Source organism: Podarcis filfolensis (genome assembly GCF_964270895.1).
Source record: "Podarcis filfolensis genome assembly, chromosome: 15".
Classification (NCBI taxonomy): domain Eukaryota; kingdom Metazoa; phylum Chordata; class Lepidosauria; order Squamata; family Lacertidae; genus Podarcis; species Podarcis filfolensis.
The window spans coordinates 6970484-6995981 of record NC_139618.1 but is presented as its reverse complement, the minus strand read 5'-3'; the positions used below and the strand labels follow the sequence as shown (position 1 = coordinate 6995981).

The window sequence follows — 25498 nt, the reverse complement described above, 5'->3', positions numbered from 1 at the left end:
AAAAAATAATTGGTTTTCAAGTAAAACGAATAATAATAAACTAATAAGGGAAAACGGATTACACAGCTGTGGGGCACGACAAACAGAAATGACAATACATTGCTGAGGAAAAAATGAGCGCCTGTAAAGAAATATACGTTGAGAAAGCTCTATGCGTGCCATATATTTAAAGCATATTTAATGCACATTGGTAATAGATTTATTTCCCCCCAAATAATACTGGGAACTGTCACTTAGATGCTGGAGATTTATAGCTCTTTGAGGGGTAAACTACCTTTGGGTAACTGGGAGAACTTTGGGTAATAATAATAAAAATAATAATAATGGTCACTACAAGGAAGAGTATTGACATGTCTAGGATTCTGTTTAAGCAAAATGTGATGTGGTGGCTTAAGGTGTTGTTGCATTACAATTTAAATGTTTGGTCAACTTGTACAAATAATTCAAATAAAATGAAGCAAACATTGATGGCACCAAGTAAAGCAGTTCAGCAGTATTAAAATATGTAAACATCCACTTGACACACTGCCAAGTTGAGACACAAGTACTTTTTAGAATAAAATATTTTGAATATAAATAGGGGAGGGATAATTTTTTTGCCAACACCTGGCACATATAAAAATGGAAAAATGACCAGTTGCAAGTGGGGAATGGGCTGTCACACTCAGGCCCAGTTTGTGGGCTTCCCATGGGTATCTGGTTCATCACTAGGTTTTTATGTGCGTGAAACATCTATAGGATGGTGTTTATGGTAGTGTGTTATATATGTGCTGACAATAAGTTGTGTCAGATGTGTGTGTAAAGGCTTTGTGTAAGTGATTAAATACTTGGACAACTGTACAAAATATATGCATACAACAAATAAAAGATAAACACATAAATGAACAATAACTCAGAAAAACTAAAACACTGTCCCACTTAAGCCCAAATAAAGAGAATTTTTAAAAGACATTTTGAGTACATAAGGGGGGAGATGTAGCTTGAATTTGCTATTTCTGAGATCGTGTTGAGAATTTTAAACACATACACACAACCCGGTAAATGAGAAAACACCTTTTATTTCACTTATTTCAGAAGCAATGCCTAAACACTCCTGAATTAAGATGTTTTGGGGGTGTTGGGACTTGATGTTAAACTTCTGCCTGGAAAACAAATGAAAAATCTACTTTATAATATAACAAGTCAAACCTTTGCATATTAAACAGTACTGTTAACATGGGGATGGATTTTGTCAGCTCAATGCAGGACTGGAAAAGCAATTCCAAATCTTTTACTTCCATGTGCAATAATTAACTTGCATGGTTTTTTTTTTGTTTTTAAAGATGGCCATCAACATGAATGACTTTGAAAGGGGGGTTACACAAATTGGGCTGGGAATTGCAAGTGGTGAATGAGCTGTCACACTCAGGCCCAGTTTGTGGGCTTCCCATGGGTATCTGGTTCATCACTGTAGGACAGAAAGAAGGGAGGCCAACAGTAGGTGGAGCCAGAGTCCATAACAGGGAGAGACAGAGCCAATTAATTTTGTCTCCACCTTTTTCTCATTTGAGTTCTAACAAGGGCAACCCTGAGACAAAGGAGGAGGAAGCTGCCAGCAAATGCCACCTTCTTGACTGGTTGTGAGTTGGGGTGGTGGTGCAGATGTACCACTGGCCTGGTTTAAGAAGACCTTTCTTAAGTTCTTATGGCTGGATTGGTCTTATGTGTGATCTGGCAGGGTTCTACTTGTTCCAGAACCATGGAGTATACGGCTTTTGACGGCTACTAGCCACAATGGCTATGTTCTACCTCCACTGAACTATTAGGAATCACAAGTGGGGAGAGGGCTACCGCCCTCAAGCCCAAGTTGTAGGCTTCCTTTTGGAGGACCTGGTGCACAATTGTGAGAGCAGGATGCTGGACTAGATGAGCCTGATCACGCAGGGCTCTCTTCCTACGCCCAGGGAAGTCTCGTCTAGCTGAATGGAATAAGCACAACTGAACTGTTAAAAACAAACAGACCATGGTGGGGATTCCGTGTGCTGCAGGATTTGTGGCTTCCGTCATTTTCTTCTCTTTTGCTTCATGTTTTTGCGTAGGGAAGAGACATTGCCTCCAACAAGGAAGGGAACACTGAGTGAAGAAGAAACTTAATCAGCATGGCTAGGCTGGTCTAACACTGTCACAAAGCCCCGCCTAAGCCCATGTCTTCAAGACAGACTTCACCAACCTGGTGCCCTCCAGATGTTTTGGCAGTCAATGCTACCCTCTATATTGGTCATAAATAAGGTACGGCAGGTGGGGGCTGGGTGAGGGCAGGCTGAGGTGGGTGGGGCAAGGCCTCATTTGCCCTAAGGGACTAGCCTCCTGTGCACTGCAATGCTGTGAAGCGTGTTTCGTCAGCCTCCTGCCTGCCAGCCCCAGACTCCATTGGCTCCTAATCACTAGTACTAGGCTCAAAACCAGGTACCGGTGTGTTTCCAGATGGCCTGTTTAGTGACCCTTCATCCTGAGTGCCCCTGGTCCACTTCCTTTGGTTCAGTGTCCTGGTCATTGCTGCACTCTGGGGTCATGACAGGTATTGAGGCCACATTTTGACAGTCCCTCCCAAGAGAAACCTGCCTTGTCCACCACTATCAATTTCCTTGGGACCTGGAAAGGCCAGGACTCGGGTTGGGTGAATCTGTCTATTTTGGTTTCAGTTTCTCATTTTTCCAGTCTTGAGTTCAGTTCTCCACGTTTCCACATCAATTTGTGTTTTTTTTTTTTTAAATCTCATGAAAATCGATTAGCATTTTATTGCAAATTTATCCCAATACACACATACTTGTATGCAGTTTTGCCTATTATACACATTTTTGCAAAGCAATTTCCCAGTGTATTTATTATTGCTAATATATGCATTTTATGCTCACGTTATGCATTTTTGCACATTTTACGTGAATGTATAACTATTGCAAAATTCAGAGACGTGCAACTTTCAAAGGATAGCTGTGTTTCGGTTTGCTTATTGTTTAGAAAAGTGCAAATTAGGTAGGTTCATCTTTAAATGCAATGAATGAATTGAATTTCTCCCCCCAATCCTAGCCAGTAAATGAAATTTCACCACTATTTCCTCCACACTGAATCCTCTGCAAATATGGGTAAGGACCCTAGTTCAATGGTAAAGCATCCGCATTGCATGCAAAAGGTCCTAGGTCCAATCCTTGCTATCTCTAGAAAGGGCCGGGAGAGAACCCCGCCTGAAACTCTGGAGAGCTGCTGCCAGTCAGTGTAGACAACACTAAGCTAGATGGACCAAGAGTCTGACACGATATAAAGCAGCTTACTTATTTTAAATTGTCGCAGTGATTCGGCACAAGCAAACTTACAGGACAGGGGACTTCGCATACACCAAATACCATAAAGAAGAACATCAGGGGCACCATGACACACAAGATGGCTATTTTCAGGAAGACACCTATCTTTTTCCTGTCCTCCATCTCATCTGTTTCTGGGGACAGAACGAGAAATATGAAGCATAAAATAGGCAAGGTAATGTAATAATGAAAGATAGGATCTGTATTGTAGGGTATGTTCACATTCACAACTTTAAAAGGCAGCACAGTTGTTCCCCTTGCTGCGTTTCAAGTTGCATTTGCAGACTCCTGCTCACATCAGAGAGGGGGTGGGGATGTTTTCACCCAATATGCATGACCTTTTTGTCTTCCTTGCCCCTGCAACTCCCCCCCAACGCCTACTCATGAAACATATGCTAGGGTTGCCGTATTTCAAAAAGTAAAATTATTCACATCCGCAAACCTTTTTTTAAAAGAAACCCATCAAAATTGTTAAGCTTTTTGGGGGAAACCTCCCCCGCAAAATGGTGATTTTAAACTTTTGGAGCTGTTTCCACTGCTTTTTCCATCACATTGCCATACATCCTGGTTTCCCCCTGAAATTTTGCAGATTTAGCAAAATTCCTCCATGACGCCGTTTTTACCCCCGGAAACTAGGACACGTCAGGAATTTTCCTGATGTATGGCAAGCCTAGCATACGTTTTCATCTGTGCATGTGCAATGGTTGTCTTAAATGTTCACAGCACAGATACGGTGGATTAAGTTTTCTAGTCGGATTTAATCTGGATCAGGGCGGGGGGGGGACCGCATCGGACAGCAGTATTTGTCAAGAAACTGCAGGATCAATATGGACCATGGCTAACATGTGAATGTGGCTTCAAAAAGTAGCACTGGGAGCCACTGGATGTGGAGTAAACATTAATGCGAACACATCTGTGGTCTCAAGACCAGGCTTCCTCAACCTTGGCCCTCCATATGTTTTGAGACTACAATTCCCATTATCCCTGACCACTGGCCTTCTAGCTAGGGATCATGGGAGTTGTAGGCCAAAAACATCTGGAGGGCTGAGGTTGAGGAAGCCTGCTCAAGACATTTCGGTGCCTGAGGTGGAAAATCTGAGTGGTATTTTCCCACCTTTCAGCACACCAACAGTGACTGGTGGGGCAGAAGGCAGGGAGACTAACAGTAGGTGGAGCCAGAGCTAATGATGGGTGGAGCCATGTAATACTACTTTTAGTTCTCCTCTTCACTGAGTTCTACAATGGCAAAACTGAGAATGAGGAGGCAACTGACAGTGTAATGAGAGATCTTGTAATTTGTTGACACTCCCTCCTTGTTAAGTATTTGGCAATCTGAGGACTCGCTGTGTCCAGTTCTGGGCACCACAATTTAAGAAGGATATTGACAAGCTGGAACACGTGCAGAGCTTTATGAGGAATGGTTGAGGGAATTGGCTATGTTTAGCCTTCTGAAGAGGAGACTAAGAGGATATATCTTCAAATAGGTAAGGGACTCCCACATGGAGAACGGAGCAAGCTTGTTTTCTTCTGCTCCAGAGGGCAGGATCCAAACCAAGGGATTCAAGTTACAAGAAAGGAGATTCCAACTAAACATAAGGAAGAGCTTTCTGACTGTAAGAGCTGATGGTGAAACAGACTCTCCGTACAGGTGGTAGAGTCTTCTTCCTTTGAGGTTTTTAAACAGTTGGGTGGTCATCTGTCATGTATGATCTAGATGAGATTCCTGCATTGTAGGGCTTGGACTAGATGACCCTTGGGGTCCCTTCCAACTCTACAATTCTCTGATTCTATGATCTGCACTAACTATTGTTCTGTTGCTTGCTAATTTCACTAGGACTGCCAGCTACTTTGAGATGGGATTCCTTCAATCCACAGAAGAACTCCTTGGTGAATTGTGCACCTCAAGTCATGCAAAAAAAGGTGGGATCTAAGCTTTTTTTTAAAAAAAAAATTACATTTTAAGTTCCCCTGACTTCTGTCCCTGCAATATAGCAAAGTATGCAGTATTTATTTCGGCTAATTATTCTTCTTACGCATGCAAAACTGAAAAAGAAAATTCATTACCTTGACATGTTGCATTGATTCCGATTTCATTTGCCTTTTCCAAACTTCTTGCAAAATTTTCATTATTAGTTTGATTGCTGATGATGAAACAATCCGACACCCCTGGCAGAAGCACTGTGAACAGAAATTGTATCTGGGTTGTGTTTATCTGCCAGGGAGTTAAATTAGAAAAGTTGAAAAAGAAGGCTTGCATCTTGCAATGTCCCTGATGTCAACACCTCCCCCCCCCAGCATTATACATATGTTAAAAAACCTAGGTGCCATTTGTTCAGCCCAAGGGCCACATTCTCTTTTGAACAACCATACGAGGGCCACATGCAGGGTCAGAGGTAAAATGGAACAATTACCTTTTAACAGTAGGCTAGTTTATACACACACTCACACCCCCTTCTCTGCAAGAGGCATTATTATCCAAGGACATATTCCAGCCAGGCACACAATTCTCAGGCTGCAGTGCAAGACCAGTGAGGGGCGTGGCCTGGGGGGAGTTCCAGGGGCCAGATACAGAGGTCCAAAGGGCCACACTCAGCTCCCAGGCCTGAAGTTTGCCACTCATGTCAGGGATGAGTCATAGAAGAGGGTAAGATAGCAAAAGTGGACAATGGGTTTTAGCTAACTAAATTCTACTCAGAGTGAGCCCACTGAAATGAACAGGCCGATGCCCATTAAGTTCAGTGGGTCTATTCTGAATTGAACTGACACAGAATACAACCCAATGCATGGCCCTCAAGCTCTCCTTCCTTTCCTTACCTTTCCCCATAATGCTAGCTTCTGCGTGACTCTGGAGGCTCTTTCTGTGATCGGCCGATATCAAGCAGCATTTAGCAGCACAGCCCCTCTCATCAGGATCCGCGATTTGTTTCAGGCCATAGAAGAGATCCAAAGCTTTTAGTTTCCCTCTGTACATCTTTTCGGAAACAATGAAGTGTACTTGCATGGTGCCTTGAGGTCCAGAACATTGCAAAGCAGCCACAGTGTGATTTCTGGACAACTCCTCTCTAGATGTGTTTTCACTTTCTGTGGAAAGACAAAGTAAAAACAACAACAACCCAAAACCAGTTGCTACTTAAAGGAATTTAATAAGTTGGTCTTAGGATTCAGCTACATTGGCAAAGAAAAAGTGTTTATGTGTGTTGTATATGCATTATAACACTGTAACATCAGATGGTGCTGTGGAGTTCCGTTTTTGCCAACCTGATTTCTCATACAAAGTTTACAAAACACTTAACTTAAACGATTCTTTGATGTGTCTAGATCCAGCCTTAGACCATTCCAGCCTATGCCTTGCCACCTCTGAAATATCACCTTCCTTGCATTCCAGCTTGTTTGTGCCCTTCTCACCTTCCTTTCTCCTCCTTCTCACTTCTTTGCACACTTGCTTAAAAGAAGAGGCAGATTCACATGTGAGATCACTCTCAAAGGGTGGGGAATCTCTGGGCCCCAGACCTAGTTACGTCCAGTGTGACTTGCTGTGCTATAGAAATCAACTTGGAATACTGTGTGCATTTCTGCTCACTGCACCTCAAAAAGGATATTGTGGAGCTGAGGAAGGTTCAGAAAAAGGCAACTGAAATGATCAAGGGGATGAAGCAACTCCCCTATACAGTATAGGAAAGGTTGCAGCATTTGGGTCTTTTGAGTTTAGAGAAAAGACAAGAGAATCGTAGAGTTGGAAGGGACCACAAGTGCCATCTAGTCCAACCCCCTGCAATGCAGGAACCTTCCACCCAAAATGGGGCTCAAACCCGTGACCCTGAGATTAAGAGTCTTACGTTCTACCGACTGAGCTAACAAGAGGCGACTTCATAAAATTATGCATGGTGTGTAGGAGAAATGGATAGAGAGCTTTCTGCATCTCTCATAGCAGTGGAACTCAGGGACATCCAAAGAAGCTGAATGTTGGAAGATTCAGGAGAGGCAAAAGAAAGTACTTCTACTCACAGCAATGTGTATACTTAACCTGTGGAACTCGCTGCCACAGGAGGCACTAATAGCCACCAAACTGTGTGGCTTTCAAAGAGGATTTAGACAAATTCATGGAGGACTATCAATGAATACTAGCCATGACGGCTATCTTCTGCCTCCAGTAGTTGGCTGGAAACAGCAGGAGGGAAGAGCACTGTTGCACTCAGGTCCTACTTTCAGGCTTCCTGTCGGCATCTGGGTGGTCGCTGTGAGAGCAGAATGCTGATAATGCCTCTTGCCTAGATGATGTATGTGGTAGAATGCAAAGCAATGAATGTTCGATAAACAGATGATGTTATACATGTTCACTGCAAAATTTGTGCAAACAAATACGAATGCTCAATAACCAGGTCATCAGGAAGCAACCTGAATTAACCTCTTTTTGAAGCCAAAGTTGAGGGACCTGTGGCTTCCCACAGATGACGTTGCTGGACCATGACTCTCACCATCCTACTTTGCTTGCTGATGGGAGTTGGGAGTCCCACAACACCTGGAAGGCTGTATGTGCTCCCCATCCCTGCTTTAAACAGAGGGGTCCTTGAGAAATCTCAGTGGTTCTGGCGGCCTCTACAGAGGAGAAGGCATTCCTGAAGCTCTCCTACCTTTCAGTATGATGGATATTCTTTTTGTGCTTTTAGGAAGGAGTTCAGAGAATCTTTGCACGCAACAGTGATAGTTCTGGAGTCCTGAAAGGGAATGGGCAGAATGGATGAACAGCCTTATATAGATGGACATTCCTCTCCAATTTGTTTGTTCCTAGCTGAGAAAGGTCTCCCCATTGCTGCAATGTCTATAATGGTCCTTTGCTCTTCCAAACTAGGTTTATTTATCCTGAAGTTGGCCCCCTTATAGGAAAAACAGAGCTGGGAAGGGAGAGGTAGAGTGTGCTTAACTCTCCTCCTGGTGGCTCCTTTGGGGTGTGCCTGCAACTTGCACCTGGAACCCTGCAGTGGGAAAGTCTTATGGGGGCAAGGGTGGTTTTCAGTGAAAAAGCACCAGCTAGGGAAAGGGTTCTCTGCTCCTGCAGCTGCTTTTTCCTTTGGCCCTCCAGATGTTGCTGAACTACAATTCCTGTCAGCACCAGCAAGTTAAGGATGATAGGAGTTGTAGTTCAGCATTATCTGGAGGGCCAAAGGTCCCCCAAATGTGCCCTAGAAGAAACAACCACCACGTGTTTTACTCACGTTTCTATGAACATATTGTTGTGAGCTTGGGGTGTGTGTGTGTGGTAGGCTGTATGATCCTACTTTGACACTCTAACCACTACTCCACACTGGCTGTAATTTTGGACACGCAACCTTGGGAAAAGTCCCATTTTGCCCAGTGGAACTTTCTTATGAGTTAAATGCATTCTGCATGTTTCATCGAGAAACTCAACCCAATAATATTTTTTTAACAGAAAGAATGATCTGCTTACCTTGCTGACTAAAATCTTGCATCAGCGATAAACTAAACAACAGTATAATATCCATAATGTTGGAATGAGAATTAGGTCATGATTTACTGTTCAATTCCTTGTTTTCTTTTCTTCTATATGCACATGCCAGTTTGAGGTGGAAGTTGCTTCTTAAAAGGGACTGTAAAATTGCTAGGTAGAGTTGGGGGGGAAATTAATATTGTTCCCCCAAAAGATCACGATTGCCCTGATTTAAAATGCCTGAAATCAGAAAATGCAAACTAATTCATCTGACAGTGTTGACTGTTTCCTCCTTTATTTTAGCAGTTTATTCCATTTTAAGATCTTTTATTGCCACAAGAAGATGTGCTCTAGGTAATAATTTCCATTATAAGCATAGTGTCCACAAGTTTCTCTTAAGCATTAAATGAAAGATTAACAGGAGGAACTCAGTCCTCTAGGGATCATAGCCTGTATATATACAGACAAAAAAAACCCCTCATCTATGCCTATGCCCGAAATTCTGTTCTGTTCCATTGTGCTGTATCCAGTTCTAGAATGGATAGGTTATGCTGCTTCTGTTGTGTGGCCTTCTAGAATTTGGGACACTTCCAGAGAACCTGTTTATTGAACATTCATCCTGATTTGCTTGCAGGACATAATGGCATAACTTCCAAGTGTCCCTGTTTTCCAGGGACAGTCCCAGAATAATGAAAGCCATCTTGGCTTCTGATTTGATTCTGGAATGTCCCTATTTTCCCTGCCAGCCCCACTGCCGCCAAGCTTGGGGAGGAGGATGAACCAGCACTTGTGCTGAGTGGTTGCTATAGCTGTGAGGGAGCATCCCCTAGCCTCTCCATGGCCTCTCCCTGGCCACCGCTGCCAGCCTCCTCCCTTGGGCAGCTTGTAGCATCTGCTGAAGAGAAGGAGAGGCTGCCACTGCCAAGGCCCAGCCTTGCATGATGAGCGGCTGGCTCTGAGGGGCAGGCAGAGAAGGGCAGCGCCACCCTAAGTGGGAAGAAAGGGGGAGGAATGAAAGGGGGATTACCAGGTTTTCTCAGAACGGTGGAGTGGTGTACTGGTGACGGAATTCCCCCTTTTTTTGGACACTGGGGTCCAGCGCTGAGGGCCTTCTGGCGGTTCCCTCACTGCGGGAAGTGAGGTTATAGGGAACCAGGCAGAGGGCCTTCTCGGTAGTGGCGCCCACCCTGTGGAACACCCTCCCATCAGATATCAAGGAAATAAACTATCCGATTTTTAGAAGACATCTGAAGGCAGCCCTGTTTAGGGAAGTTTTTAATGTCTGAAGTTTTATTGTTTTTAATGTTCTGTTGAAAGCTGCCTAGAGTGGCTGGGGAAACCCAGCCAGATGGGCAGGGTAGAAATAAATTATTATTGTTGTTGTTGTTGGAAATGCTCTGCGGAGCGGAATTGGAAGTCGAGGAGGGTCAGTTGGGAGGGGAGAGTGAGAAATGTCCCTCTTTTCAACTGAGGAATGTTTGAGGGTTTGCAATGGCCCAACTAGTCCAGCATCCTGTTCTCACAGTGGTCAACCAAACGCCTCTTCCGGGAAGCCCGCAAACAGGACCTGAACGTGACAGCACTCTCCCTACTTGTGATTCCCAGCAATTGGTATTCAGTGGCATACTGCCTTGGACAGTAGAGATGGATTGCAGCTGTCATGGCTAGTTGGTTTTTTGTCTAATCCTGTTATAAAGCCATCCAAGTTGGATCAGCCATAAGACCAGTCTAGCCGTAAGAAAAGCCCTGCTGGATCAGGGCCAGTCTAGTCCAGCCAGCTGTTCTCTGTTCTCGAGGTGACCAACAAGTTGGCCCAGTGGGAAGCCTAAAAGCAGGACCTGAGTGGGAGAGCAACTCTCCCCACCTGCTGTGGGGAGAAGCCTGGCCTTCAGAGGCACATTGCCTCCAACTGTGGAGGGAAAACATAGCCACCGTAGCTAGAAACTGTTGACAGCCTTTTCTTCCAAAGTTTGCATTTTTCTGTTTGTTTTTAAGGAGTATACAGGCTGTCTCGGGGCCTTTCTAACTTCGTTTTGCAAAAAAATCACACTTCAGAGTAGATTCACCACTGCACACATTTAAAGCATATTCAGTGCACATTTAAAGCACACCCTCACAGTGGTACAATTCCCATTACCAGGGATGGCCCACCCATGAAGCAGGGTGAAGCAGCTGCCTCAGGTGGCGGAAGCCCCCAAGGCGGTGCAGCCACTGGCACCCTGCCCACCCTGCCGCTGCAGGTACTGGCAAAGTGGGGTGGTGGGGGAGGCGGCAGGGCAAAGATGGACATGGTGCCCAGCACCCATAACTAAACACAATTCCCAGAATTCTTTGGCGGAAGCCATATGCTTTTAATGTCTATTGAATGTGCTTCAAATGTATGGTGCGTATCTGCCTTTCAGTCTCTTTTGCGGCCCTTGGTTTGAAAGCCACCTGTTCAAAGGATGTTTGAAGGATTCTTTCTTCTTCCCATTGTCAACACAAGGTGGTGATAGAGATTGGCTTTGCAACTTAGCTTTCTTTATCCTGAAACAGCTGTGGTAACTGCATTGCTGGATTTTCTTTTTTGGAACAGAATGGTTTTGTGAAAACTCAGTTTGGTAGAAATGGACCATTACTGGATTAGGGATTGAGCTGGATGGCTGCTTGGAGGTGGTGAATTTGACTGATGTTGGAGCCTTGTTGGCTACTCCTGAAGAACATGCACACTCTACCTCTAAAGCACATTAGAACATTTAGATTCAGCTTGTTTCGACTGGATCTGGCTTCTACTCGGATTCTTTAGAAAAGTGAAGTGTGTTCATATTAGCTTTATTTCTGTGTGTAATGGTGGGGGTCTGATTTGAGAGAGCAAGGAGAGAAGGGATCAGAGGAGTTGCGCTCATGATGCTCGCTCAAAAATCCAAATGTGCCCACAGGCTTTAAAAGGTTGTGAATCTGTGACCTTAAGACTCACTCTGCAGTAACCAAATTCAAAGGAAGCCAAAACCCTGGGGAAATGCTTGCACCCCTGGATAGAGATGTAATCTGTGATGTTGTCTTGCTTTGTTCGCTTTCCCCAAATTATTTAGCCCATCCCACTTTGCAGCTCTTTCTCTTTCCTAATTCTGATGCTCCTTCGTAGGATTTTGAAATTGCTTCAAAGTTTGATGCGTGTTTCACAACATTAATTCCAGCCATGTAACCAATTAACATGTTTGGTTTATGTAATTTGACACAATTTTACTACAGACACACAATATATGTTTATGTGGAAAGGAGATTACTTGCGTAAAGTGATGTTAACATAAAAGGACATATTGCTACAAAAAAGCCCCCCCAATGAAAATAATGTAGTCCAGGATATTGTAGTCTCACATAAACTTCCAGAATTTTGCTCAATCTATACAGTGGTACCTCAGGTTAAGATCTTAATTCGTTCTGGAGGTCCGTTCATAACTTGAAACTGTTCTTAACCTGAGGTACCACTTTAGCTAATGGGGCCTCCCCCCGCCGCCCCACCGTCATCATGGAATTTTTGTTTTCATCCTGAAGCAAAGTTCTTAACCCAAGGTACTATTTCTGGGTTAGCGGAGTCTGTAACCTGAAGGGTCTGTAACCTGAAGCGTCTGTAACCTGAGGTACCACTGTACTCACTTTGATGAGGCCATGAAATAGTGAATTATGTTATATTTTGAAAGCCATTCTGAAAAATGAAAACATTGTTCACTCTCCTACCTCTGGAATTCTATCTAATGGCTACTGTTCATATGAGAGAGAGATTGAGAGAGAGAGAGAGCTTGAGAGATTACACACATGTGAAAATGGAGATGAAACTAACACCAATCGGTTCCTTCAGATGGAGGATGAATGACACCTTATTTAGAGATCAAGAAGTTGTTAAGAAGGCCCAAAAAACCTTGAGAGACTATTTTGATATAAATTTGAATACTAGTATTGAAAAAAGAATAATCTGGGACGCAAGTAAAGCAGTTATGAGGGGGTTTCTGATCCAACAGAATACAATAAAGAAGAGAGCCCAAAATGAAAAAAAAGATAAAATTTTGGAAAAAATAAAAGAGGGTGAGAAGAAACTAAGAGCGAAACCAAAGTCACAAGAGATTCTGAGAGATATAAAGTTATATCAAGTGCAATATATGAAGATGATGAACCAGGAAATTGAATGGAAAATTAAACAAATGAGACAAAAGACATTTGAATCGGCTAATAAATGTGGGAAATTGTTAGCTTGGCAAATGAAAATAAGATAAAAGCTCAATACTATCACTAATTTGGAAGTGGAAGGAAAGAACATTCAGAATCCAGTGGAGATTAGAAAATGTTTCCAGAGGTATTTTAAACAGTTATATACACAAGGGCCACAGAAAGAGTTTGATATAGACCAATTTTTAAAAACAAATGGATTACAAAAAATCTCTCAGGAAAACAAGATAATGCTGAACCATAAAATTACAGAACAGGAGGTAGAAGGTGCCATTCAGAATATGCAGTTGGGTAAATCTCCAGGGCCGGATGGTTTAACCTCAAAATATTATAGATCTTTGAAGGATTGGTTAATTCAGCCACTAAAGGAGTTTTGTAATGAAATTTTGGAGGGGGAAAAGGCGCCAGAGTCGTGGAAGGAAGCTTATATTACACTTATACCGAAAACTGAGTCGGAAAAGACACAACTTAAGAACTACCGCCCCATATCCCTGCTCAATGTGGATTACAAAATATTTGCTGATATTTTGGCTAATAGATTAAAAAAAGTATTAGTGGAAGAGATACATAAGGACCAAGCTGGCTTTCTCCCAGGTAGGCACTTGTCTGACAACACGAGGAACATAATCAACATTTTGGAGAAGTTGCAAGTGAATATTAATACTAAAGCAGTTTTAATTTTCATAGATGCGGAGAAAGCCTTTGATAATATTTCTTGGAATTTTATGAAGAAAAATCTCCAGGGGATGGGGGTGGGTCAAGGGTTTGAAAATGGTATAAGTGCAATTTACTCAGAACAAAAGGCTAAGCTAATAGTCAATAATGTGATGACAGAGGAATTTAAGATAGAGAAAGGTACACGACAAGGCTGCCCAATTTCCCCATTGCTTTTTATTTCGGTCCTGGAGGTTTTGCTAAATATGATTAGAAGGGACCGTCTGATTAATGGTATCCAGGTCGGAGCCAAACAATACAAATTGAAAGCTTTTGCAGATGACCTAGTTTTGACGTTACAGGAGCCAGAATCTAGTACGAAAAGAGTATTAGAACTGATTCAAGAATTTGGTCATGTGGCAGGATTTAAGCTGAACAAGTCAAAAACTAAAGTTCTTGAGAAAAATTTAACACCGATTGAGAAAGAGAGGTTTCAGAAGGAGACAGGTTTAACATTAGTTAAGAAAGTAAAATATCTGGGGGTTAATATGACTGCTAAGAACTTAAATTTATTTAAAGATAACTATGAGAAATGTTGGACAGAAGTGAAAAAAGATTTAGAAATATGGTCAAATTTGAAGCTTTCCTTGTTGGGTCGAATTGCAGCTATAAAGATGAATGTATTGCCAAAAATGTTATTTCTGTTTCAATCATTGCAAATTTTGGACAAGATGGACTGTTTCAAGAAGTGGCAGAGAGACATTTCTAGATTTGTCTGGCAGGGCAAGAAGCCCAGAATAAAATTTAAAATATTAACTGATGCAAAGGAAAGAGGCGGATTTGCCCTGCCAGACCTTAAACTTTACTATGAATCAGCAGCATTCTGCTGGTTGAAAGACTGGCTGCTTCTTGAGAACACAGACATTTTGGATTTGGAAGGTTTTAATAATGTTTTTGGGTGGCATGCATATTTGTGGTACGACAAGGTTAAAGCACATAAAGCATTTAAAAACCATATTGTCAGGAAAGCATTGTTCAATGTCTGGATAAGATACAAAGACTTATTGGAAAATAAAACCCCAAGGTGGTTGTCACCAATGGAAACGAAGGCTCAGAAAAAGCTCAATATGGAGGCCAAATGGCCGAAATATTGGGAAATATTGGAACAAGAAGGAGAGAAATTGAAATTGCAGAGTTTTGAGAAATTTAAAGATAAAGTGCGAGACTGGCTTCATTATTATCAAATAAGAGAGGCCTATTATTTGGACAAAAAAATTGGCTTCCAGGTGGAAAAATCAAAATTGGAAACAGAACTGTTAGATCCCAAAACTAAGATACTTTCAAGAATGTATAACTTGCTGTTAAAATGGAACACGCAGGATGAAACGGTTAAATCTGCAATGATTAAATGTGCACAAGATATTGGTCATAACATTATGTTTGCTGACTGGGAACAGTTGTGGACCACCGGTATGAAATTTACGGCATGTAATGCCTTAAGAGAGAATATTATGAAAATGATATATAGGTGGTACATGACACCAGTCAAGCTTGCAAAAATATATCATTTGCCTGATAATAAGTGTTGGAAATGTAAAGAAAATGAAGGTACATTCTTTCACCTTTGGTGGACGTGCCCAAGGATTAAGGCTTTCTGGGAGATGATCTATAATGAAATGAAAAAGGTATTTAAATATACCTTCCTGAAGAAACCAGAGGCCTTTCTCCTGGGCATGGTCGGCCAATTGGTGCCAAAGAAGGACAGAACTTTATGTATGCAACAACAGCAGCAAGAATTCTCATCGCAAAGTATTGGAAGACACAAGATCTACCCACCTTGGAAGAATGGCAGATGAAAGTGATAGACTATATGGAATTGGCGGAAATTACTGGCAGAATCTGAGACCAGGGAGAAGAGTTGGTGGAAGAAGATTGGAAGAAGTTTAAAGACTATTTGCAGAAACATTGTAAAATTAATGAATGCTAAAATGATGTTGGATTGAAATGAAGTGGCTTTAGCAATAAGGTTAAAAAGAATATGTAAAAATGGACTGATAATTAGATGAAAATATAAAGTTATAATATGTTAAGATATAGAATTAAGATAAATACAAAGAGGGAAAGGATTTGCTGAATTAACTATGTGAATTGGAATACAAAAAAGGGAGGTGTGAGGAGGTCAGGAAACAAGTAATTGAAATATAAGATACGAAAAGATTGATTTGTTTTTTAATTGTTTTTTATTTCTTCATGTATTTTGTATTTTTCTTTGCATTTTTCTTTCTTTTTTTCTTTTTCTTTTTCTTTTTCTTTTCTTATTCTGTAATTCTCTTTTGTCTGTAAAATTTCAATAAATATTTTTTTTTTTAAAAAGAGAGATTACACACATGTATCAGAGGTAGTAGTACTAGAAGAGGCAAATATCACCTGTGTCGAAGCAATGATTCTTCAACATCAACTTCGTTGGACTGGTCATGTTGTTCAGATGCCTGATTATTATCTTCCAAAGCAACTACTCTATTCCAAACTTAAAAATGGAAAGCGTAATGCTGGTGGTCAACAAAAGAGGTTTAAAAACTAACTCAAGGCAAATCTAAAAAAATGTAGTTATAAACACTGACAATTGCGGAACACTGGCCTGTGAGCGCTCCGGTTGGAGAGCAGCCTTTACCAAAGGTGTCATGGACTTTAAAGACACTCGAACTCAGGACAAAAGGGAGCAATGAACTAAGAGGAAGGCGCGTTTGGCAAACCCTCACCATGACTAACTCCCACCTGGAAACCTATGTCCCCACTGTGGAAGGATGTGTGGATCCAGAATTGGCCCCCACAGTCACCTCTGGACACACTACTAAGACTGTGTTCATGGAAGACAATCTTACTCGGCTATGAGTGATCGCCAAAGAAGAAGAAGACCAGCTTTTCAAAGTCTGGCGGTCTTTGAAAAGCCCCTTTGCGTCTTAGCACCCCGCTAGGTAATCCTATTGCTCCTCAGAGGGCAGTACTGCCCACTTTGGGAACCAATGATCTACCTGAATATATAAGCTGTTAAGAGAGCCTGGCTGTCCTTGGAAATCCAGTTGTTCACATCAGTCAGCAGAACTAAGCCCACAATAAGCTATTTTAAGCAGCTTAAGGATTGCACCAAATTGCTGCATAAGGATAAATCTTTTCTTTGCCCCAACACTGCTTGGCAAAAAAAAAAGCAAGCACCTTGCCATTGGGAGTTTCATAACAGGCTATCTGGAAAAGAGCTTCGCAAAGGAAAAGGTCTGTAGCTTAGTGATAAAACACCTGCTTGAATGCAGACCACCCCAGGATCGATTCTTCACATCTCCAGAAAGGGCTGAGATAGACTCCTTCCTGAAATCCCAGAGAGCTGCTTCCAGTCAGTGTAGACAATACTGAGCTAGATGGATCAAAAGTCTGACTCTGCTCCCAATGTTCCTAAGAGCCGATGTTTTATCTTGAAAAACACCAAATGTTTTTCCAGGTCTCGTCATGGCACCTTGCAGACAAAGCTAAGCTTTCTTGGACTCATGATAACTCTTTATGCATCTGATGAAGTGGATTGTGGTTCACAACCATAAGAAATACGTTAGTTTTTAAAGTGCTACTGCACTCTGGGCAGTTTTTGCTGCAACAGACTAACACCGCTACCCCTCTGGAAATCCGCCCCCCAATCCTTCGGCTTTCTGGTCATTATATGCGAGTGATTTCTTCTTGGCCTATTCTTTATTAATAGTTCTACTGAATTTTCCGGAATGAAAATAAACTGGCGTAAACCATAATAAATCAAAACAGTAAGTTTTATGTGTACATTTAAGGTGGAAGAGACAGTGAAGCGGAAATGGAGAAGGTTGGTAGTGCAGACCAACCCAGCAAGTGTAGCTAATGGTCAGTGATGGTTATAGTTTTCATACTTACTCAAAAGCATTTCAAACCCGTTCCATATTTTAAAATATTTAATGGATATGTAAAAATACATGAAAAGGGCAATAAAACACTATAAAACCAGAGATACAAAGAGAAAAATGTGTTGTTGTTGTTGTTGTATTTATTCAATTTATATACCACCCTTTATCAAAAGATCCCATCTGGCATCTAGCAACTTCTGTAGGGCCACAGGTTCCTTGTCACTTGTCTTTGTCACATTCTCTAGTCCATGACATTTACACCATAATAAGGCTGCATACATACCGTACATTTAAAACACACGTGTTGCCCCCCCCCAAAAAAAATTCTGGGAACTGTTGCTTGCTAAGGACCCTGGGAATTGTACCTCTTTAAAGGGTAAACTATAGTTCCCAGGATTCTTTGTGGGGAGCCACATGCATTAAATGTAATTCAAATGTGTGGGGGGTGAATGCAGCCTAAATCTATGAGTCTTTCGGGTGTCACAAGACTTTGCTGTTTGTCTTACATTAATCTAACACAACCATCCCTTGTGGTGGGGGACCCCAAAGCAGCAAGCAGGTATCTCTCTGTTGAAATGAGGCAAAGCTCACTGGTAGAACACGCTTTGAATGGTGTATGCTCCCAAGTTCACAGCCTGGTATGTCTGGTTCAAGGCTGTAAGGGGAGCCTGTCTGCCTGGAGAATACCTTTGCCTGAGACCTTGGGGAGAGCTGCTGTCAGCCAGGAGCAGTTGGTATGTGGCAAGATGATCACGCTCTTGTCACAGCCACAGAAGGAAATTGGGCGTGCACAGTTGATCCCGTGGGCACAGCATACCAGCCAGCAGGACTGGCAAGGATCCAGTGTTGGATAGCTGAAGTCCTTGGATGTGGAAATCAAATGTGCTTCATGGTCGGTCTCATTTCTGAAGAGTGGACAGATTCCCTTTGAAAGGAATGGGAACCCCCCCTTCCTTTTCAATAAAAATTGTAGTGAGAGTCTGAGTTGGGGCTGCAGCAGGGTGGGGTGCAGCTAAGGGCAAAAGCTCCCTAATACCCAACATGTGGCCACATGACTACTTTGATTGGTGGAACTGGCATTACTACAGGTGCCACGTAATACCTTGTATAATATCCATAATACCCATTCTGCTTTCGTAAGGACTTGGTGGTTCAGTGTGGCAGCACCTGCACGTTGGAACTCCCTGCCTATTGAGATCAAGCAGGCACTTTTAAAATTTGGTTTTATAAATTAGAAAATGAATAAAAAATAATTGCCCCCCCAAGAGAGATCCAGCAGGTACTTTCACTTTTATTCTTTTCGGTGCCTGCTAAAAACATCCTTATTTTGGCTACCCAGATGCTTAGAAAGTTGAGATAATTTAAATCAGTTTCAGCATTTTAAATTTTGTATGTTTTAAAGCAGAGTTGTAAATTTTCCTTGATTTTCTTGTTTACCTTCTTGTAAACTGCTTTGAGGGTTTTTTTCCAATCAAGCAGTATATACCGTATTTTTCCGTGTATAAGACTATATTTTTCCCTAAATTTTTGAAGTTTAAAATAAGGGGTCGTCTTATACATGGATAGTGCATAGTGCATTTTCCTAATTTTGGGTTTAAAAAAATAGGGGCCAACTTATACACGGAAAAATACAGTAATTTTTTAAAAAAATAAATAAATGAAAGTTCTCCCCATGCTACATTCACAATACAGTGCTCCCTGCCCCCACTTGATCACATCCACAACAAACATTTAAAGCACATGGCTTCCCCCAAAGAATCCTGGGAACCATAGTTTAAGGGTGCTGGGAATTGTAGGTGTGTGAGGGGGTAAACTACAGCTCCAAGGTTTCTTTGTGGGAAGCTATGACTGTTAAACTGCTATAAACGTGTTTTGAATGTTATGGTGTGGGTGTGAATGAACCTTAAATTCATCATAAGCTGGCTTATGGGAAGGTCATAGCTTAGGGGCAGAGCATTTGGTCTGAATGCAGAAGGCCCTAGATTTAATCCCTGGTATCTCCAGGTAGAGCTGGGAAAGATCCCTGCCTGAAACCATGGAGAGCTGCTGCCGGTTGGTGCAAACAAGACTGGGGTAGAGGGACCAGGGACCTGCTTTGATATAAGGCATGTTCCTATGTTCCTTAATTACCTGAGAAATTAATGGAAGGCTTTATGTAATATTAATTGGCTCGGTTTACTGGGCTCCTGCCCAGCCTAAGGACAAACCACAGGTCATCATGCCCTTCTTGTAGGGGTAATCTATTCTGGCCGTAACATGACACACACCCCTTAAACCAAATACAGAACAACCTTGCCCTTTTCAACCTGCAGCTACAGTGGTACCTCAGGTTAAGTGCTTAATTCGTTCCGGAGGTCTGTACTTAACCTGAAACTGTTCTTAACCTGAAGCACCACTTTAGCTAATGGGGCCTCCTGCTGCCGCCACGCCGCCGGAGCACGATTTCTGTTCTCATTCTGAAGCGAAGTTCTTAACCTGAAGCACTATTTCTGGGTTAGCGGAGTCTGTAACCTGAAGCGTATGTAACCTGAAGCATATGTAACCTGAGTACCACTGTACTTCCAAAGCAAAACCTCTTCCTCCATGCTTCAGTGGCTATGCACATCCTTTCTCCATGTGGCAGTGCAGGAATTGGGGGGGGTCCTGCAGTCCTCCTGGGCTGGGCAAGAACATCAGCCCCAGCCAGCCTGGCCAACACTCAGGGATGAGGGAAGTTGTACACCGAGTGCATCTGGAGAGCCCAAGGGTCCCCACACTTTGATTAAAATGATAATGCATTGGGTAGTCACTTACCATGTACATCAGGGATCGGAAACCTGTGGCCTCTCCAGGTGTTGTTCAGACTCTGACTCCCATCAGCTCCCATCAACCAGCGTAGTCATGGATGAAGGGAGCTGGAGTCCAGTGAGGTCCAGGGTCCAAATCTCTCTTAGCCATGAGCCCTGCCGGGTGACTATAGGCTACTCACAGCCTCTCATCCTAACCTACCTCACAGGGTTGTCGTGAGGATGTGCCACTTTGGAGAAAAGGTGGAGAAGAATTGCAGTGTTAAGTAACTAAATGATATCAGGGAGGCTACAGATATCCTGCAAGGCTCTTCCACACATATATGGGATGATCATGTGGGCTTTAACCATTCCCCCAAATTCTGGGCGGGTAAGTGGATGCTCTGTTCCAGTAGCAGCAGCAGCGGTGCTCTCCAGACGTTGCTGAACTACAACTCCCAGTGACCACTGACTATGCTGGCTGGGGTTGATGGGAGTTGTAGTTCAGCAAAATAAAATAGAATCACACATCCAGGGTGGGGCACCCCGTTGTCTGCCTTCTCCTGCTTTATTAATCTCCGCGCATCGTCTCCCTTGCAGTTTGCAGCGGGTTAACCCGCGCGCTCTGCCCAGCGGTCTATTATGAAACTGCTGCTGTAACAGTATGAGAATTGCGAAGCTCCTGGCTCCTCCCACCTGAGTCCCGGGAGCCAACGAGAGGGCTCCCAGGGCCGCTCAGGCCACAGCCATCTCTTCATTGGCCACTCCTCCCGGGGCGTCTCTGATTGGTGACGCCCCACGGCTTGGTGTGAGCGCGGGCGGCCAATGAGCGCGGAGCTTTTGCTTGCTGCTGCTGCAAGGGGACGCGGAGGCTGGGAAAGTGGGTGGCAAGCGAGTGGCTGATGGATGGAGGGTCAAAGGTGATTGATCTGGAGTAACCGGCTTCCCATCACACCACTCCGGTGGCTGATGTTGCTTTCAGCAAACAAACAAACAGACGAGAGAGAAAAAATCGGAATAAAATAAGGAGTGGAGGAAGGGGGGGGGAAACAAAGGAGGAGTTTTAAATTAGTATCCTTTTTTTCCCTCTCCCCCTCTTCCTTTCAAAGAGATGGGAGGGACTCCGGCATTGAGTGGGAAGGAGGAGGAGCTTTAGGCTGGTGTGTTACACGCACAGGCACCACGCAGACTCTCGCCCTGAATGGGAGAGTGCCTGCCAACCATCTCTTCTGCAGCAGCAACAGGAGGAGCAGCGCCGCCAGCCTGCTGCGCCGGGCCTGGAGGCTTCGGGGGCATCCCTCCTTTCTCCGCAGAGAGCACCTGGAGGTGAGCACCACGTGGGCAGCAGCAGCCCTTTTGGGTGTCGGGTACCAGTGTGCAGCCATGGTAGCCTTACGATGAAAGAGACGGGAGCGGGGTAGAGGTCAGACCCTGGTTTCTTTCTTTCTCTCCCTTCCCAGAACCATCCCCGGCTCCTCCTTGTTTCCAGTCCTAGTCCATCTTGCGTGGTTGGAGTGCACAAGGAAGTGGGTCACTGTTGCATGTGTGTCCTCTGTATTGGGGGTGTTTGGGGTCTAGATCTTGGGGGGAAGGGCGGCTCCCTGATGAACGAGGAGATAGGGGAAAGTGCTTTTTAATCACAGCCTGTGCCTGAGTATTTGCCCTGTACACATTCACCCCCCTCCCATAGCTGTCAACGTTTCCCTTTTTTAAAGGGAAATTCCCTTATTCCGAATAGGATTCCTCGCAAGAAAAGGGGAAAGTTGACAGCTATGCCCCCTCCCCAAACCCTGAGAACTGTGGTGTACCCCTCACAAAGCTACAGTGCCCAGCAACCTTAACAAACTACGGTACCCAGGATACTTTGTGTGGGATGTGATATGCTTTAAATGTATGGTGTGTACACAGCCACACACACAGCAGTCTCCCAGGATTTGGTCTCTGGCGCCTAAGCAGTTCTGCTTTAAAAAAATCTCACGCAGATTGCTTCTTCCTGAGGATTGAGTGGAAGGGGAGAGGAAATAAGATGCCCCCCCCCCCCGGAATGTGGATGGGATGCCTAATGAAGGGAGCAACAAGGATTATTCCCCAGTGCAGGAAACCACTAGGGCAAGGAGGAGGAGTGTGATGATAGCACAGTATATTTATTGTAAACAGTAAATCTCCAGTTTATTCTAACCAGGGATGGGGAACCTTTATTCTTCCAGATGTTGGTGGACTCCCAACTCCCATCAGCTCCAAACAGCGTGGCCAGCAGTCAGGGATGATTTGTAATCCAACATCTGGAAGGCCACCAATAGGAACATAGCGAATTGTCTTATACGTACTGAGTCAGACCACTGAGCTTCCTGTCTTAGTGTACACTGACTAGTAGAGGTTCTTCATGGTTTTAGATGCAGGACATTCCCAGTTCATCCTGGAGATGCCAGGGATTGAACCTGGGACCTTTGTGTGCAAAGCACATGCTGTATCCACTGAGCTATGGGCAGTGGTAGAAATTCAGCTACATAAGCTAGGTGCCAAATGGCTCCTTAAAACAGGGTTACAGTCACTAAAACAGAATGCCTAGTTGCCATTTTGGGGTCAGATGGCTCAAAAGTCTTATTTTCAATACAACCTTTTGGTCCCTGAAATTCATTCTGATTGTGCAGATAAAATATAACAGAATTCTACAGGATATGTTACTAGTGTGTGAAAATAGTCAAGATCCAAGGATCCCCAGGCATGCACCTCCAGATGGTGGAGATGTCAGGTGCCATCCGGGCACCTGGGCACATTCACTTGGTTCCAAGTGCCCAATAGCCAGGTGCAAAATGCGCTTGGCACCTGGCGAATTTCTAACGCTGGCTATTGCCCTTCCCCAAGATGTTCCCCACTCCTTCTGTAACTCTGGCATTTGATACTGGAGAGAGATTTTAAAGGAAAAATATCCCCCCCGCCACCCATCTTCTGATTGTATTTCTTAAAAACATATTTTGTTGTTGTAACCTATCCTGGGACCTTCTAAGAAATCAAAATAATAATAATTCCACAACTTAGAAGTCCCTACAGAATGCCATCTTCCAAGCCCCTGTATACCAGTAGGCACCTCCTCTAGCTGCCTTAACATCTGCGGGCGTCTGTAGCGCAGGATATGTTCTTTCAGATACAGGCAGCCACCGTTTTAGGTGCCCATGAGATGTCTGTGACCACATGCGTGTGCATTGCATCGAACACAAAAGTGATCCAGTAATGTCACAAAAAAGTCACAAAAGGGGTGGAACGAGGATGGGTTGTTTGCAGGCTTTTTCAATGGGTTTCAAATATACACGATTTCACTTAAACATGTGGTGCCTTGGAATGTAACCTCAACGTAAGTTTGGAGTTGTTGGTATTGTGTATTTGGGGCCTAACTTGTTGAGGGCTTTAAGTGCTGGTGTATAATGATGATGATGATGATAAGAATAAGTTCAGAGTAGGTGCACAACGGTGTGGCTGTGGTGATGATGGGGACAGCCTGGCCGGGGTCTGCATCTGCCCACTGAACAAGATTGCAGGGTGCATATATTCTGTTGAATTTGCTTGATATGATCACCTCTCCCTCCCCGCCCCCTTTGGCTATTTTTATTAAGGCCTGCCCTGAGGTCAGGTAATCCCTACTGTGTTTAAAATGATTAAATAGGTTTGGGGTTTTCTGCTGGTCCCCATGATTAAAATCTCAAGCCTGCTAGAACAGTTATATGCTTTCAGACTTGGGACTCACCTTTAGTGTAAGCATGCATTTTGCTGGACAGGGGGGTCCTGTATCACAAATTTTGGATGCTGTATATTTTCATGAAAAATAGTGCTTCTCTTGCAACACTTGAGAGTGGGTCCTGACCATAGCTGTCAACCTTCCCTTTTTTTGTGGGAAATTCCCTTATTCCAGCGCCGTTTCCCGCTGCTTCCCGCTGCTATCCCGGATTGTTAGATATCCTGTAGATTGTCCCCGGGACAGGTGAGGCTGCTGATCGCTTATTTTTGAGGCTGCTGATCGCTTATTTTCAAATCTGAAAGTTGACAGCTATGGTCCTGACCTGCATCTTGAAGACTAGTGGCCCAGAAGCACAATAGATTCAAATCATAGATTTGGCAGGTTCCTAATCTAACCCAGTTAGGAAACAGGAAATCCAGATTCGAGGTTGTATGGCCTCTCCTTGAAGGCAACAAGGAAGGGAGAGAGCCCACTCCCTCTGCTTAGCTGCTCTTATCTTCAAGATGCAGCTCGTCATGTTCAACCCAAAATCTACCCTCTTGTAATTTTCAGCCTGTGAGATCTAGTAGATGTTAGCAAATGGGCTATTGGATTTGGGTAAGGAAGCCCTGTGGACCTTGCCTAGTTCAGCTGTGAACTTGCTGGGTTAGTCTTAAGAAAGCCACCACCTCTTGGGATATTTTGTGGGTTAAGTGTTTGAGCTATGAGCCAATTAGTCTTGGATTAAGATCTCACCCCAGCCGTGACCTCCAATATTCGCCGGGTTCCTGGCCACCATATCCGTAATAGAACTGTGAGTATCAAAGCCTGAACTTAGAGGAGTTGAACAGAGTTAAGCATGTTGACACTTAAAGAAAAAAGAAAAAGGTCATAGAATTTTCTAATAATTGTTGTTAGGTCAACTACTGATCTATGTCACTGGCTCCTTCCTTTCTACAAATGTCCTGCAGTTCTAAAGTCTCCAAAGAACAGTTTCATTCTTCTGGAAGAACCACAGGTAATCCAGAGATGTAGCAATGTTAAGCCTTTATAGTGTCACAAGACTCTTGGCTGTTCTTGCTGCAGCAGACTAAGCAATTTACTGCAGCATAAACTTATCAAGCAGCAGAGCCCGCTTCAGCTACACAAAGTGTTATTCATCATTAAAAGTTAGCAATAAATGTTGTATTGAATAGCAACAAGTGGGAACAGCAACAAAACGTTGCAGTTTGTGGTGTGCTTCTGCTTGGCGTGCCAGCCAGCCAGTCGTCCTAAACTGAGCCCCGAGGCCTCTCATAGAAGCAGAGCAAGCTGCCTTTTGCAGAGTTAGATCATTGGACTACGTAGCTCAATATTGTCTACACTGAGTGGCAACATCTCTCTAAGACAGGCTTCCTCAACCTCGGCCCTCCAGATGTTTTTGGCCTACAACTCCCATGATCCCTAGCTAGCAGGACCAGTGG

At 43.5% G+C, this 25498-nt stretch overlaps 2 protein-coding genes across 8 annotated transcripts in view; one reads left to right on the top strand and one right to left on the bottom strand.

The window, feature by feature from the left end:
* Window positions 1-1038: 1038 nt before the first annotated feature.
* LOC310750165 (uncharacterized protein C17orf78) lies at window positions 1039-9259 on the bottom strand. Its single transcript, XM_083588029.1, has 7 exons — window positions 8785-9259; window positions 7970-8053; window positions 6153-6419; window positions 5403-5516; window positions 3351-3472; window positions 2002-2112; window positions 1039-1142 (listed from the first exon to the last, which is right to left on the bottom strand). Exons 1-7 carry the CDS (start codon window positions 8837-8839, stop codon window positions 1131-1133), a joined length of 765 nt encoding a protein of 254 aa, XP_083444155.1. The 5' UTR covers window positions 8840-9259; the 3' UTR covers window positions 1039-1130.
* Window positions 9260-9363: 104 nt separating this feature from the next.
* ACACA (acetyl-CoA carboxylase alpha) overlaps window positions 9364-25498 on the top strand; it is a 198692-nt gene continuing 182557 nt past the window's right edge. For 3 of the 7 annotated variants that reach the window (XM_083587367.1, XM_083587365.1, XM_083587366.1), the window contains exon 1: window positions 21190-21649. In XM_083587367.1, the coding sequence (XP_083443493.1) occupies window positions 21525-21649 (125 nt within the window). In that variant the 5' untranslated portion in view covers window positions 21190-21524. Of the gene's footprint in view, window positions 9415-21086; window positions 21650-25498 lie in introns of those variants that run through there. The other 4 variants (XM_083587362.1, XM_083587369.1, XM_083587364.1 and 1 more) reach the window with 4 other exon arrangements.